The sequence below is a fragment of the Orbicella faveolata genome, unplaced genomic scaffold (assembly GCF_042242905.1).
Source record: "Orbicella faveolata isolate gen_17 unplaced genomic scaffold, um_ofav_v1 contig_26, whole genome shotgun sequence".
NCBI lineage: Eukaryota > Metazoa > Cnidaria > Anthozoa > Scleractinia > Merulinidae > Orbicella > Orbicella faveolata.
Window position 1 is genome coordinate 2,289,857 of NW_028301554.1, and position 15,538 is coordinate 2,305,394.

Consider the following 15,538-nt stretch of genomic DNA (forward strand, 5'->3'; position numbering starts at 1 on the left):
ATTACCAGAACATATCAAGGACTTCCATATTGTAGGACGCAGGAACTTAGCCGACGTTGACATCGAAGTAAGCGATCGCGTAGAAATATAGTGGGAAAATAACCCTGAACTAAGAACTTAGCGGCAGATCTAGGGGGAGGGTGCAGGGGTGCGCACCTCCGCTCCCCTGACATGACCTGCTGCTTTCTAATACAAATGGTATTCTGCCAAAAAAAATTTACAATCTGTTTACTTAGTGGTGCAGCCCCTCCTAAAAAAAATCTAGGATCTGCCCCTGGAACTTTTTTACCATTATTGCGAACTTGGAAACATAAGTTGATGGTTTTCGTTCGAACATTTAGTTTGTTTACTGCAGTTTGTTTACTTACGCAGACGCAAAAATAGCTGAAAAAAAAAACAACCTTCAAAATGCATAAAGATTGCGAATGACAAATGTGAACTTTGCACAAAAGAGAAAGATATCTTGGCATTACAGAGTGTAAGCTGTTCGTGGAAGTTGTTTCCTGTGTCAAAATTTGTTTCCTAAGAAAACAAATATTGAAGAAGCTCCAGAATGGTGGTAAGGTTTGTTTTTCAAGACGAGACCGGTAAATCTCCAAAACCAGTAATAATTAATACTACTTGCGTGACAAAATATGGCGACATATAACGTTGGGAATTTTCCCAGCGACACTTTCGAGGTTTCACTTTCCAAAGAGAATTTCCTCATGGTATAAAGTACAGTTTTATTTGTTCAGTGTATATGCATCTTGAAAACAAGTTCTACTTAAATTCAATAGCGTAATACTTACTAAGTGTCTCCACATTTAGATAGCTTCAGTCTAAAGGTTTGTTTTCTTAGGCGAGGCTGGAAAACCGGCGCAACAGTTGTAGCAGGTGCTGTTTGCGTGACAAAATATGACAGTATTGGGAAAGTCCCTTGCCGAGTGTTTCGTGGATTCACTTTACAAAGTGAAATTCGCCATGGTGTAAAGCACAATTCCTTTTGTCTGGTGTACTTACCTTAAAAGTTTAAAAACACAGTAGTCTGATATCTTTGTTATCCACAACAATAAGGAAATTGATTAAAATGTAAGTGACCAAATCCTCCAGAAACCCTCACAACTGTTAAGTACTGAAGCTTTAATGAAACCAACAAATACCACGCTACATCGAGCACATGGCGAACCTAATCCAAAAGCGCCTAGATCTGAAGTAACAGAACGTAAACGAGGCTACTGACGTACCCAGCCTCTTATAAGGCGGGAGTACAAAATACACCACAACAAATCTATACTGATGATGTAAAAAGAAGTTCATAGGCGAGGGGCCTGTCTCCATATGTTGCATATAACTTGTTTTGTTCATTGTTATAAAACTCATTGTTATAAGTCTCTTTTCAATACCGGTCTTGGTCTAAATGCAAGCGCGTTGCCTCCGAGAAATTAATATCCTAATTTGTTAAATTTTAAAAGGGATCTTAAAACACTAGGCAAAGCCAAGAAAATCTTTTTGACAACATTTAGACTCGCTCAAAGCCGGTCTTGGATGAAGATGAAGGATTATAACAAAGTTTTCACACGTTAGTCTGGTTAATTTTGAAAACCCACAGGGTCACCCAGGAAAGAAAAGCAAAGAACTAATTTGTTTCAGTAATAACAGTTGTTCTAATGGTAGAAATGCTGAGGAACTGGAGGGAACCAGCAATGTCAGCACTTATTTATCAGATTATCAAGGCCGGGAATTTCACATTCGCAAAAATCCACATCCACAAAAAAGGAAGCGGGAACCATGCATTTCTTTCTCATATAAAGGAAAGCTTTTGCAGGAAGTATGGCAAATGTAGAAAATACAATCGTAAACAAGTGTTTACAACATTTTGTAAGTGTCCTCAAAGAGGTAGACTGGAGTAAATTATAATAGTGACTTACATTGTTTTCGCATACCTTGAAATTCCCAGAATAAACCTCAAAAAGCTTTAATGGTGGGATTCTTTTTTGGGGGAGGGCTTAACAGCAAAGGGAGGGGGCAGGCTTACACCTACAAAGAATTTTGCGTTTCAAAATTAATCTTTCGATTTATGCTTAAAATGGCCGGTATGGCGTCTGAAAATTGAAGTTGCGTGCAAGATTTTGTGGAAAGATTTTCTAAAAATAATGATATGAAGTCAAGTTCTACCTTAAACAAATGAACATCTCGTTTTGAAGTCAACCTTGAGAGTATTAAAGAACGTAAGATACAACCATGTTCTCCAATAGAAGGTTTATAATCGGAAGTTTTAACTTTCTTAGAGAGTTAAATCTAAATATAATAATATCACAAGTTGGGTTTATTAATGCCACGGTTTTTTCTTCTGCGATTTGGGGGCTTGTAGGGCGACCACTGGTAAACGACTTCGCTAGTGAAGGCATCATGCCAGATATAAAAAGCCTCCAAATATTTTAAACCTTGGTAATTGTTGTAATTTCTTGTTTTTTGAGTGTTATATTGAAGGAGGTACTGACTTAAACAATGTAAGATTTTTGGGCGGCAAAAGTAAAGCGCCAATAAGCTCTTTGTAAAATTTCGAATATTTACGGCAAGTATTTTAAGCAGTTCCTTGGCAAAGTTAATCGCGTCATGCCTTGATCTTTGAAACGTTTGCACCTTTGAAAACTGAAACGCTTATGCTAACGAGGCAAGTATTGTAAACAAACATTCCCCTGTTATCGTAGGTTTACAGGGAAGAGATTACAACGAGTTCTCTGCCCTAAAATGTAGCAAGCTGTACAACCAATTAGTATTTTTTCACGTTCAACACGACTTTTCAGCCGACCTAAGGGTTTTCTGTCTCGTAATGCCAAATTCGTTAAATCTTGGCGTGGGTTTGGCATATTTTCATTATTTTCGAGCATATCATTTAAAAACGTTTATGAAAGTTAACCCGCCAAAACTTATTCACTGAATGTCATCGTTTTGATTATTCTATTATTACACTAGCTTGCTGTGACACAAAGGCTGGCGATATTGCAAAGATCATGCAGTCGATAACATTCGCTTTCTGTTGTTACTCGTGTTTTTTTTTATATTTTTGATATTATTTTTCCATCTGAGGCTTTCTGCTTTTATCAGATTTTGAACGTGATTCACAGAAAAAAGCGCACCTGAAAACGTAATCACGAAAATTTTAATGGCCACCTTTGGACAATGTCGCTTATTCTAAACCCTGTGAAAATAAAAGCTATCATTGTCTATAAGAAAGTGCACAGTTTTTGTTTTGTGCTATGTATAGTTGTCGCAAGAAATATGAAAGAGGGCGATGCGGTATAATACAGGTGTAGGTAGGAAAACCTAAGAACAGTATTTTCAATTTCATTATCGGCTGTTCTACCGTTTTTTTCATGCAGTCGTTTTCTCCCGCACTGACACTCTCCCCCACCCACTCAACACTGCCCCACCCCCTGCCCCTATCCCTCCACCAAAACCATACGCTGGCTAAACAAAGGCACAATAATAATGCTTCGAAACCAAGACATTTCACTGAAACAAGCCAGCCTTAGCTGATCTTGCTATTTTTTTCTCTTAATCCGAAGATGAGAATGTATTAATGAAAATTTCAACTTTTGTGTAAGCCTGTCTCATTGTTGTAATTCGAACGTACAAAAATCTAAATAAATTGTTTTACTCTCAGTAGAACCTTTGTAACACTCTGCAATAATCACTGTTCTCGGTTTCCTTGTAGGATATCACAATCTGCTGCTTGGAATGTCACGTGATAGGAGTCATTGATTTTCCCACAAAAGAGGGCAATCAAACAACATTTCGATATACATATTATTATATACACTCCTTTGTTAATTTTAGAAGAAACATACTAATAACGTCGTTAAATATTTTTAAATGCGCCAAAAGAAAGTTTCAACATTCCCTCTTGAAATGAAAGGTGGAACATTTATACATCCTTTTGTTTAACAATACAGGTAAAAATAGGCAACGTGGACCTGTCACTAAAATATTACAAAAGTAAAGAGATAACGAAATAAAAGACCCACATACAATGATAAGATGATAAGATTTAGATTACAATATTAATTCACCCTAGGCTAGGAAAATGTCATTCATTGATAAAATTAATAACAAACGTGGTTTACATACATGTATAAGTCATTTTTCATATATTAGCTTGGAAACACGTTTTTGAGTCTTATTTACTCATAAGTTGATGGTTTTCGTTCTAACATTTAGTTTGTTTACTGCAGTTTGTTTACTAACGTAGACGCAAAAATAGCTTGGAAAAAAAACAACAACAACAACCCTCAAAATGCATGAAGATTGCGAATGACAAATGTGAACTTTGCACTAAAGAGAAATATATCTTGGCATTACAGAGTGTAAGCTGTTCGTGGAATTTGTTTTCTGTGTCAAAATTTGTTTCCTAAGGAAAAAAAAGTAATGAAAAAACTCCAGAATAGTGCAAAGGTTTGTTTTCCGAGTCGAGACGGGAAAATGTCCGAAGTCAGTAATAACAGATGCTACTTGCGTGATAAAATATAGTGACATATAGCGTTGGGAAATTCCCCAGCGACACTTTCGAGGTTTCACATTCCAAAGAGAATTTCCTCATGGTATAAAGTACAGTTTTATTTGTTCAGTGTATATGCATCTTGAAAACAAGTTAAACTTCAATTTTATCGTGTAATACTTATTAAGTGTCTCCACATTTAGATAGCTTCAGTCTAAAGGTTTGTTTTCTTAGGCGAGGCTGGAAAACCGGCGTAACAGTTGTAGCAGGTGCTGTTTGCGTGACAAAATATGACAGTATTGGGAAAGTCCCTTGCCGAGTGTTTCGTGGATTCACTTTACAAAGTGAAATTCGCCGTGCTGTAAAGCACGATTCCTTTTGTCTGGTGTACTTATCTTAAAAGTTTAAAAACACAGTAGTCTGATATCTTTTTTATCCACAACAATGAGGAAATTGATTAAAATGTAATTGACCAAATCCTCCAGAAACCCTCACAACTGTTAAGTACTGAAGCTTTAATGAAAACAACAAATACAACGCTACATCGAGCACATGGCGAACCTAATCCAAGGCCAGGGCGCTTAGATCTGACGTAACAGAACGTAAACGAGGCTACTGACGTACCCAGACTCTTATAACGCGGGAGTACAAAATAAACCACAACTCTACACTGATGATGTAAAAAGAAGTTCATAGGCAAGAGGTCTGTCTCCATATTTTGCATATAACTTGTTTTGTTCATTTTTATAAGACTCATTGTTATAAGTATCTTTTCAATACCGGTCTTGGTCTAAAAAAGCGAGTTGCCTTCGAGAAATTAAAATCTTAATTTGTTAAATTTTAAAAGGGATCTTTAAAACACAGGCAAAGCCAAGAAAATCTTATTGACAACATTTAGACTCGCTCAAAGCCGGTCTTGGATGAAGATGAAGCATTGTAACAAAGTTTTCACAAAACCCACAGGGTCACCCAGGAAAGAAAAGCAAGGAACTAATTTGTGTCAGTAACAAAGGTTGTTCTAATGTTAGAGATGCTGAGGAACTGGAGAGAGCCAGCAATGTCAGCACTTCTTATTTATCACAGATTATCAAGGCCGGGAATTTATGTCACATTGGCAAAAATCCACATCCACAAAAAAAGAAACAAGAACAATGCATTTCTTTTTCATAAAGGAAAGCATTTTCAAGGAACATGGCAAGTGTAGAAAGAACAATCGTAAGCAAGTGTTTTCAACATTTTGTAAGTGTTCTCAAAGAGGTAGACCAGAGTAAAATGAAAGTAACTTAAATGGTTTCCGCATACCGTGAGATTCTGAGAATAAACGCCGGGTATTAATATCTGATTTTGTTCAAAGGGCTTTAATGGCGGGATTCTTTTTTGGGCGAGAGCTTAACAGCAAAAGGAGGGGGCAGGCTTACACCTACAAAGAATTTTGCTTTTAAAAATTAATGTTTCGGTTTATGCTTAAAATGGGCGGTATGGCGTCTGAAAATTGAAGTTGCGTGCAAGATTTTGTGGAAAGATTTTCTAAAAATAATGATATGAAGCCAAGTTCTACCTTAAACAAATGAACATCTCGTTTTCAAGTCGACCTTGAGAGTATTAAAGAACGTAAGATACAACCATGCTCTCCAATAGAAGGTTTATAACCGGCAAAAGTTTTATCTTTTTTAGAAGGAGTTAAATCTAAATATAATCAGACCATGAGTTGGGTTTATTAATGCCACAGTTTTTTCTTCTGCGATTTGGGGGCTTTTAGGGCGACCATTGGTAAACGAATTCGCTAGTGAAGGCATCATGCCAGATATAAAAAGCCTCCAAATATTTAAATAGCTTTTAAACCTTGGTAATTGTTGTAATTTCTTGTTTTTTGAGTGTTATATTGAAGGAGGTACTCAGGGCTTAAACAATGTAAGAGTTTTGGGCGGCAAAAGTTAAGCGCCAGTAAGCTCTTTGTAAAATTTCGAATATTTACGGCAAGTATTTTAAGCAGTTCCTTGGCAAAGTTAATCGCGTCATGCCTTTATCTTTGAAACTTTTGCACCTTTGAAAACTGAAACGCTTATGCTAACGAGGCAAGTATTGTAAACAAACATTCCCCTGTTATCGTAAGTTTACAGTGAAGAGATTACAACGAGTTCTCTGCCCTAAAATGTAGCAAGCTGTACAACCAATTAGTATTTTTCCACGTCCAACACGATTTTTCAGCCGACCTAAGGGTTTTCTGTCTCGTAATGCCAAATTCGTTGAATCTTGGCGTGGGTTTGGCATATTTTCATTATTTTCGAGCATATCATTAAACAACGTTTATGAAAAATAACCCGCCAAAACTTATTCACTGAATGTCATCGTTTTGATTATTTTATTATTACACTAGCTTGCTGTGACACAAAGGCTGGCGATATTGCAAAGATCATGCAGTCGATAACATTCGCTTTCTGTTGTTACTCGTGTTTTTTTAATATTTTTAATATTATTTTTCCATCTGAGGCTTTCTGCTTTTATCAGATTTTGAACGTGATTCACAGAAAAAAGCGCACCTGAAAACGTAATCACGAAAATTTTAATGGCCACCTTTGGACGGTGTCGCTAATTCTAAACCCCGTGAAAATAAAAGCTCTCATTGTCTATAAGAAAGTGCACAGTTTTTGTTTTGTGCTATGTATAGTTGTCGCAAGAAATATGAAAGAGCGCGATGCAGTATAATACAGGTGTAGGTAGAAAAACCGAAGAACAGTATTTTCAATTTCATTATCGGCCGTTCATACTGTTTTTTCATGCAGTCTTTTTCTCCCGCACTGGTACTCTCCCCCACCCACCCAACACTGTCCCACCCCCTGCCCCTATCCCTCCACCAAAACCATACGCTGGCTAAACAAAGGCACAATAATAATGCTTCGAAACCAAAACATTTTACTGAAACAAGCCAGCCTTAGCTGATCTTGCTATTTTTTTTTTCTTAATCCGAAGATGAGAATGTATTTATGAAACTTCCAACTTTTGTGTAAGCCTGTCTCATTGTTGTAATTCGAACGTACAAAAATCTAAATAAATTGTTTTACTCTCATTAGAACCTTTGTAACACTCTGCAATAATCATTGTTCTCGTTTTCCCTGTAGGATATCACAATCTGCCTCCTTGGAATGTCATGTGATAGGAGTCATTCATTTTCCCACAAAAGAGGGCAATCAAACAACATTTCGATATACATATTATTACTATACTCCTTTGTTAATTTTAGAAGAAACATACTAATAACGTCGTTAAATATTTTTAAATGCGCCAAAAGAAAGTTTTCAACATTCCCTCTTGAAATGAAAGGTTGAACATACATACATCCGTTGTTTAACAATACAGGTAAAAATAGGCAACGTGGACCTGTCACTAAATATCAAAAAGTATGACAAAAGTAAAGAAATAATGAAATAAAAGGCCCACATACAATGATAAGATGATAAGATTTAGATCACAATATTAATTTACTCTGGGCTAGGAAAATGTCATTCATTGATAAAATCAATAACAAACGTGGTTTACGTACATGTATAAATCATTTTTCATTTATTAGCTTGGAAACGTAGTTTTTAAGTCTTATTTACACGTGTTCTTTCAATCACCGTGATTTTGTAAAACATTGCCAAGAACAAAAACGTTTATTAATGGCGAACTAGGAAGAAATATAAATTTTTCTCAATAATTAGGGCAACATGTAACCCCGCTGGGAGGCCTTTAGTTTTCAACCTTCTTGGTGTTCTCTCGGTGTTGTTACTAAGATCATTGTATCAACTAGTATTTTTTCTCTTTCTAATTTAGTAATTTACTGGCAGTAACGAAATTTAAAATCGTCTGAAACCGCCTTCTCACTCCTTGCCACCGTAGATTTCTAAAAATACCCTCGCCATCATTTTGCATAGCTGTTTTTTCTTAATAACACTATTCCAAATGCTTTCATCCTTTTTTTGACGTATATTCGCCCAAAATATTGCTCGTGACAATTGCAAGTTACGCTTTTGACTTCGGCCCCATCGTATGGACCATATTATTTTAATTTTATCCTTGCTCTTTTCTAAAGAGAGATGAAAACTTGTTCAGCTTGATTTAAAACTGACCGAGACTGGGGTAAACATATTTGCCTACTCTGTACAGCAGTCCGGCGCTAAAAATTCACAACCAACGCCTTCAATTTATTTAGAGGAATGGAAAATTGTGTTTTCTAATCTCGACAAAATAAGCTATATAAAATACGCTATAAAGGTGGCTTTTTTAAAGCTTCATTATCCTTGGGGAAAGTGAAAGCACATTGTTGTTCATTCTTCTTGTAGAACACGAAATGAAATCTACCTAGAAAATGTCATTTTCGAATTTCTCAGATGAACGGCTGACGTTGAGATTCACCGATTTCCGGTCTTTTCAGTTTCTAAAGCGAACAGAATAAAATGAACTTGACTGAGTGTAATTTACTCCATGCAAGGAATACGAGATTTTGAATCAGTTTCAGTATTTCGTTTCTACGTTGGCGTGGTAAGTACAACTGACATTGTATTTTCTTCATCTGTATTTAGAAGGTCTGGATGAGAGTGCTGGAATTTCAGTTATTAGTCATTTTTTCGGTGAATTTTTTTTTTCCAGCCCATTTCTCAACGATCAGTGAATTTGACAGGTCACAAATCTGAGCTATCGATTTAAAATCGCGTCATTTCTTAGCTGACAGTTCAAATTTTAATCAATTCTTTACTATAATTTAAACTTCTTCCAGACCTTCTATTTAACATTTAACTCAAATAGAACTAATATAAATCTAGTTATATTTTAGTTGCAAAGTTCAAGAAGAATTTCAATATATTGTTTCCATTTTATGGTTAAATTTAATTCAGTGATAAACAAGTGCTTCCAGATTTTACTGCCTGGTCCTTTTTTTTTTTGCGCCTCAAAAACTTGAAGCAGTTTAATAGCTCTACATCCAGATTACCAATCACACAGGTTTTCCTCGCAATCAAACTAAATGGATTTTGCTTTATTCAGAATTTTATTAGCCGTGCATTTCATAATAATGCAATAATTTTTTTAGCCAGTGAGTTTCCAATTATATTTGTCGCTGGCCTCAGAATTGTTTTGTTGCTCATTATTTTTGCAATTGTCGCTTAGAACAGATCGATTTATTTTTTGCGCTGAGTTCAAAACAGTTTTGTCGCCGAGAAACAATTTAACCTTGTTGCTTTTCGTTGGGAGTTGTTTAATTTTCGCTCAATATTCAGAGTTATTTCTGTCGCTCGCTTCAGACTTATATTTGCAGCTAGATTCAGATTACTCATCGAAAGAGTTTTCGCCCGCTTTAAGAAACTCTTTCATGTCACTTCTATGTCGCTCGGCTCGGTATTATTTTAACTTCTGGCAAATCAGAAAGGCAGGCAGCGGGTAATATGTCTGTTATCATGGCTAATATTTGCGTAAACATGTCTGCCCTAAGGACGATCTTTTTATTTAATCAGCTATTTGAACTATTTCAACTCGTGCAGTGATTTTGTAGGTGACTCCGCTTCAAATCGACGTACTACCATGAATCATGAATCGTCGCTTATATTAGTCCAGATGTAACGCGATTGTGCTAAGTATTTGCAAACTTGTAAATCAGCTTTCAGTGATGTTAAGGTCATTCCTCACATTTGCATTGCGCATCCTTACTGCGGATAATTTATGGCGTCATTAGCGCGCGCTCGTGCACGCGCATATTGAAAACATGACGGATTTGCCTTGATATTGAGCTCTCTCAGTTGAAAAATGGCTATAGCTCACTAACAAGCACGGGGAACCCAATTTTTTATATTATTCGTATTTATGACAATATATCCTCGAAATAGATACGTTTTGTTTTATTCTGATAAGAGAATTTTCTTTTTTTTACAAGACTTACAGAAGAGGGCGTCATGAACGACATTGAAGAAATTATACAAGCAATCTATGTTGGCGTCGTTGTTGCCACATTCCTTTACATGACCGGTCGTGCTAAAAAAGCAATCGAGTTATGCAGAGAAATCTTGTTTTTACTAAATAATAAAGCACTGGAGAAAGAAGAGCAGTTTGGTAAATTTCTTTGCGAGGCAATCTATAAAGTAATGTTCAAGGCGTACCTTCTTATCCGTGATTACACAAATGTAATAACATACGGCAGGAAGCTTCTCAGCATTGAACGTGAGAGAGGTGAAACAGTCAATGCAGGGAAACTTTGTATAAAGCTGGCAGCAATATATAAGGCTCAAAATAAGTATGTTGAGGCAAAAGGACTTTATGAGAGAGCGATCAGTATCATGAACAAAACAGGAAACAGCAAAGAGGAAGCACACGCTTGTGCAGGGCTAGGAATTATGCTTTACTCTCTTAGTGAATTTGGCAAAGCAAAAGAATATATCGAGAAAGCACTTGCGATCGCAATTGAAATTGGTGACAGAAAGAACGAAGGATCATGTTATGGAAACCTAGGAACTGTGTTTGTGTCTCTTGCTGACTATGCCAACGCAAAAGAATATCTCCAGAAAGCACTTGCGATCGCAATTGAAATTGGTGACAGAGAAAGAGAAGGATCATGGTATGGAAACCTAGGAGGAGTGTTAATGTCTCTTGCTGACTATGCCAACGCAAAAGAATATCTCGAGAAAGCACTTGCGATCGCAATTGAAATTGGTGACAGAAAGAACGAAGGATCATGTTATGGAAACCTAGGAACAGTGTTTAAGTCTCTTGCTGACTATGCCAACGCAAAAGAATATCTCGAGAAAGCACTTGCAATCGCAATTGAAATTGGTGACAGAGAAGGAGAAGGATTACGTTATGGAAACCTAGGAACAGTGTTTATGTCTCTTGCTGACTATGCCAACGCAAAAGAATATCTCGAGAAAGCACTTGCAATCGCAATTGAAATTGGTGACAGAGAAGGAGAAGGATTACGTTATGGAAACCTAGGAACAGTGTTTATGTCTTTTGCTGACTATGCCAACGCAAAAGAATATCTCGAGAAAGCACTTGCAATCGCAATTGAAATTGGTGACAGAAGGAACGAAGGATCCTGTTATGGAAACCTAGGAACTGTGTTTATGTCTCTTGCTGACTATGCCAACGCAAAAGAATATCTTGAGAAAGCACTTGGGATCGCAATTGAAATTGGTGACAGAGAAGGAGAAGGATCATGTTATGGAAACCTAGGAACAGTGTTTACGTGTCTTGCTGACTTTGCCAACGCAAAAGAATATCTCGAGAAAGCACTTGCGATCGCAATTGAAATTGGTGACAGAGAAGGAGAAGGATCACGTTATGGAAACCTAGGAACAGTGTTTATGTCTTTTGCTGACTATGCCAACGCAAAAGAATATGTCGAGAAAGCACTTGCGATCGCAATTGAAATTGGTGACAGAGAAAGAGAAGGATCATGTTATGCAAACCTAGGAACAGTGTTTATGTCTCTTGCTGACTATGCCAACGCAAAAGAATATGTCGAGAAAGCACTTGCGATCGCAATTGAAATTGGTGACAGAGAAGGAGAAGGATCATATTATGCAAACCTAGGAACAGTGTTTATATCTCTTGCTGACTATGCCAACGCAAAAGAATATGTCGAGAAAGCACTTGCGATCGCAATTGAAATTGGTGACAGAAAGGTAGAAGGATCATGTTATGCAAACCTAGGAGATGTGTTTATGTCTCTTGGTGACTATGTCAAAGCAAAAGAATATTATCAGAAATCACTCGCGATCGCAACTGAAATTGGTGACAGAAGCGGAGAAGCAAGATCTCGGCTATTTTTAGGACGCGCGTTACTATATCTCGGTATGAAATATGCTGACGCTAACAAATATTTCGAGGAAGCACTTCTGTTTGCAACTGAAACTGGTGACAGAGGATGCGAAGCAACATGTTACAGTTTGCTAGGAATTCTGTTTGCACGTCTGCGTAACCATGTCAAGGCCAAAGAATATTATGAGAAATCACTTTCTATCTTCGTTGAAATTGGTGACAGAAGAGGAGAAGCAAATATGTACTATACCTTAGGAGATCTGTTTATACTTCGCAATGAATATGTCATGGCTGAAGAATACCTCGAGAAGGCACTTTCAATAGTTAAGGAGGGAGTTCAAGACTTTCAAGCAGAGTTTTTCTGCTATGCAAACATGGCAAATGCAAAAATACCACAGGACAAGAAACAGGAAGCGTTTCTTTATTTGTTTCAAAGTATTCAAAAATGCGAAGAATGCCGAGGCTTTCTCAAAGACAATGATGACTTCAAGGTACTTTATTCAGATCAGTACAACTCTCCCTACAAAAGACTCAGTACATTGCTTTGTGCCGTTGGGAATCCTAATAAAGCTCTTTATGTTGAAGAGCTCGGAAGGGCTAGGGCCCTATCAGACTTGATGGCAGCTCAGTACTCTGTTGAACGGCAAATCTCAGCTGACCCGCAATCATGGACTGGCATTGAAAATGTCGCCAACCTAGAAAGCGACTCTAACTGTCTGTACATTTCATATGATAATCAAAATGTATTATTGTGGATTCTGAAAGCAAATGGAGTCGTTGACTTCCGAGAAAGCAAAGTAGAGAAAAAGACACTGCGCACTAATAAAGCTAAAAATTTGGATACCTTTTTTAATAACGTGGCTGAAAGCTTCCGCAGCTTTGGTATTTTACCCCCGGAGCTTTGCGAAGATCGATCTTTTAATGGCATTGAAGAAACACCAGATTCCTCTGAGGAAGACAACCTCGCCGTTTTACGACAACAGGGACGTGAAGTTGATCCCAGACAAAATCTAACTTTGTTCTACAAAATGATCATCGCTCCTGTGGCCGACTTACTCAAGGGGTCCGAGATCATCATTGTTCCTGATCGCCACCTGTACCGTGTTCCATTTCCAGCTTTACTTGATGACAGTGGGAAGTACTTATCAGAGACTTTCAGGATTCGCATTGCTCCTTCGTTGACGACTCTCAAATGCATTCAAGACAGTCCTACCGACTATCACAGTCAGACGGGAGCTCTGATAGTGGGTGATCCTGACGTTGGTGAAGTGCTTTGGAAGGGTTGCCGAAAAACCATCCCACCATTGCCCTTTGCAAGAAAGGAAGCAGAGATGGTTGGACGACTGCTGGGTGTTCAGCCTTTGATAGGACAGCAAGCAACTAAGCAGGCGGTTCTTCAAAGAATAAATTCAGTGAGCCTGATACACTTCGCTGCACATGGTAATGCGGAGAAAGGAGAAATTATTCTTGTGCCTGTTAGAACTGGTAGTCGACTTCCACGTGAAAGCGACTGCTTATTGAAGGTGAGTGACATTTCGCAAGTTCAGCTACGAGCCAAACTTGTTGTACTAAGCTGTTGTCACAGTGCCCATGGACAGATTAAAGTCGAAGGAGTTGTTGGAATGGCTCGAGCGTTCTTAGGATCCGGTGCGCGCTCAGTGTTGGTGGCACTGTGGGCTCTGGAAGACGAGGCGACTGAGCAGTTGATGAGTCGTTTCTACGAGCATCTTTTTCGTGGGGTGAGTGCCAGTGAATCCCTTCACCAGGCCATGAAGTGGATGAGAGAAAACGGCTTCGCCAAGGTTTCCGAGTGGGCGCCGTTTATGCTGATTGGAGATAACGTGACAATTGACTTTGGAAATAAAAGTAAGTACAAACTTTCACTTTGGCGTGGGAATGGACTACAATGTAACGTGCAGGGGGAACTGGGGCCAAACTGTCTTAATGTCAAGCATAAATAAAAGCAAATTGGCTCAGAAGAAATAATGATTGATATCTTGGTTTGTTTCTATCTTTCTTTTCGTTTCAAGAAGTGATGACCTCAGCAATGGAGGGCTCCAGGCAGACATCAAGCAAGCAATGACCTGAAACCTTCTTGCAAACGTGACATTTGACTTTGGAAATAAACGTAAGTAAAAAGATTTCACTTTAGCTGGGCAATGGACTACAAGGTAACCTGCAGGGGGAACTGGGGCGAAACTGCGTTAATCTACAGCTTTCAAAGGGAATTGGTTTACTAGAAAAATGATTTATAACTTGTTTTTTCTCCATCTTTGTTTTTGTTTCAGGAAGTGATGACCTCAGCAATGGAGGGCTCCTGGCAGACACAAGCAAGCAATGTTCTGACAAACCAAGTGTAAAATACGTTGATTTTATTTTCGTGAAATTTTCCGAGAAAGGCATTTTCTATGCATTTCAACCAAAATTCGAAAAGCCTCCTTCAAAGTGTTTTTTTTTTAAGTTCTTGACAAAGCAATCAGCGTTTTCAGTACAGTAAATCATTCAGTTAGCTTTCATTGTACTCAGAATTCGAACTCACGGCCCGTTGTTATATGAGTGATTATATCAATGAAACAAGAAAAAGTAGACAAAGGCTTCTAGTATCTTACAACTGAAATAGTTTTTATATATAGATGGATCTTTGAGTGGGAGGGGGGTGGGGAAACCGTGAGGAATAATAACCAGAATTTTAGAGTAATCTGAATACGCGTGTAAAGCACAAGTGTTATCACAAGCTTAATATAAGCAGGTCAAAGCCTTCTGTGGTTCGAAAGTGGGTTGTTAGGTATCATCCAAGTTCACCCAAAACATTTCACTTTCTGACAATTCTAGTCTTCTTGACAGCCGATATTTTTAGGTCACGCAAATGTTCTTCCCAATGACAGCTGCTTCAACCTGAACCACGTTCGTTTGCGCGTCTTAGCCAATGACAGCTTCGCTCAAATATTCCGCACTCCGCGCCGTTACTGGAGAGGAGCATTGCGTGACCAACTTAATAACGGCTTTGAAGGAGACCAGAACAGTTCTGGTCATTTTTTAAACAAGCTGACTCTGCGTACTAGGAAAAGATTAAAAAGGTTAAAATGTTTAAGTACTAGGCTTACTAGACAATTAATTCGTTGCGATAACTTAAAATACATAGTCTCCTCCGCAGTCGTCTTTTTAAGATGTCACGCAACGCTTAACCGTGACATCCTAAAAAGCGGTTGCAAAGAAGATTCTAAATATATATGGTTATCTGCGTTCATTGCAATCAAATAGATGGAAACGTAA

At 37.9% G+C, this 15,538-nt stretch overlaps 1 protein-coding gene across 1 annotated transcript; it reads left to right on the plus strand.

Annotated features, from left to right (window-relative positions):
* Window positions 1-10,373: 10,373 nt before the first annotated feature.
* On the plus strand, window positions 10,374-14,857 carry LOC149107607 (uncharacterized). Its single transcript, XM_089296408.1, has 2 exons — window positions 10,374-14,131; window positions 14,554-14,857. The coding sequence occupies exons 1-2, from the start codon at window positions 10,405-10,407 to the stop codon at window positions 14,760-14,762; spliced, it is 3,936 nt and encodes a 1,311-aa protein (XP_089152534.1). The 5' UTR covers window positions 10,374-10,404; the 3' UTR covers window positions 14,763-14,857.
* Window positions 14,858-15,538: the final 681 nt, after the last annotated feature.

Bases quoted from the DNA above. Each gene is read 5' to 3' on its own strand.
- LOC149107607 (XM_089296408.1), top strand. From the start codon at position 10,405: ATGAACGACATTGAAGAAATTATACAAGCAATCTATGTTGGCGTCGTT. The intron at 14,132-14,553 runs GTAAGTACAAAC...TTTTTGTTTCAG, and splicing joins AATTGACTTTGGAAATAAAA to GAAGTGATGACCTCAGCAAT.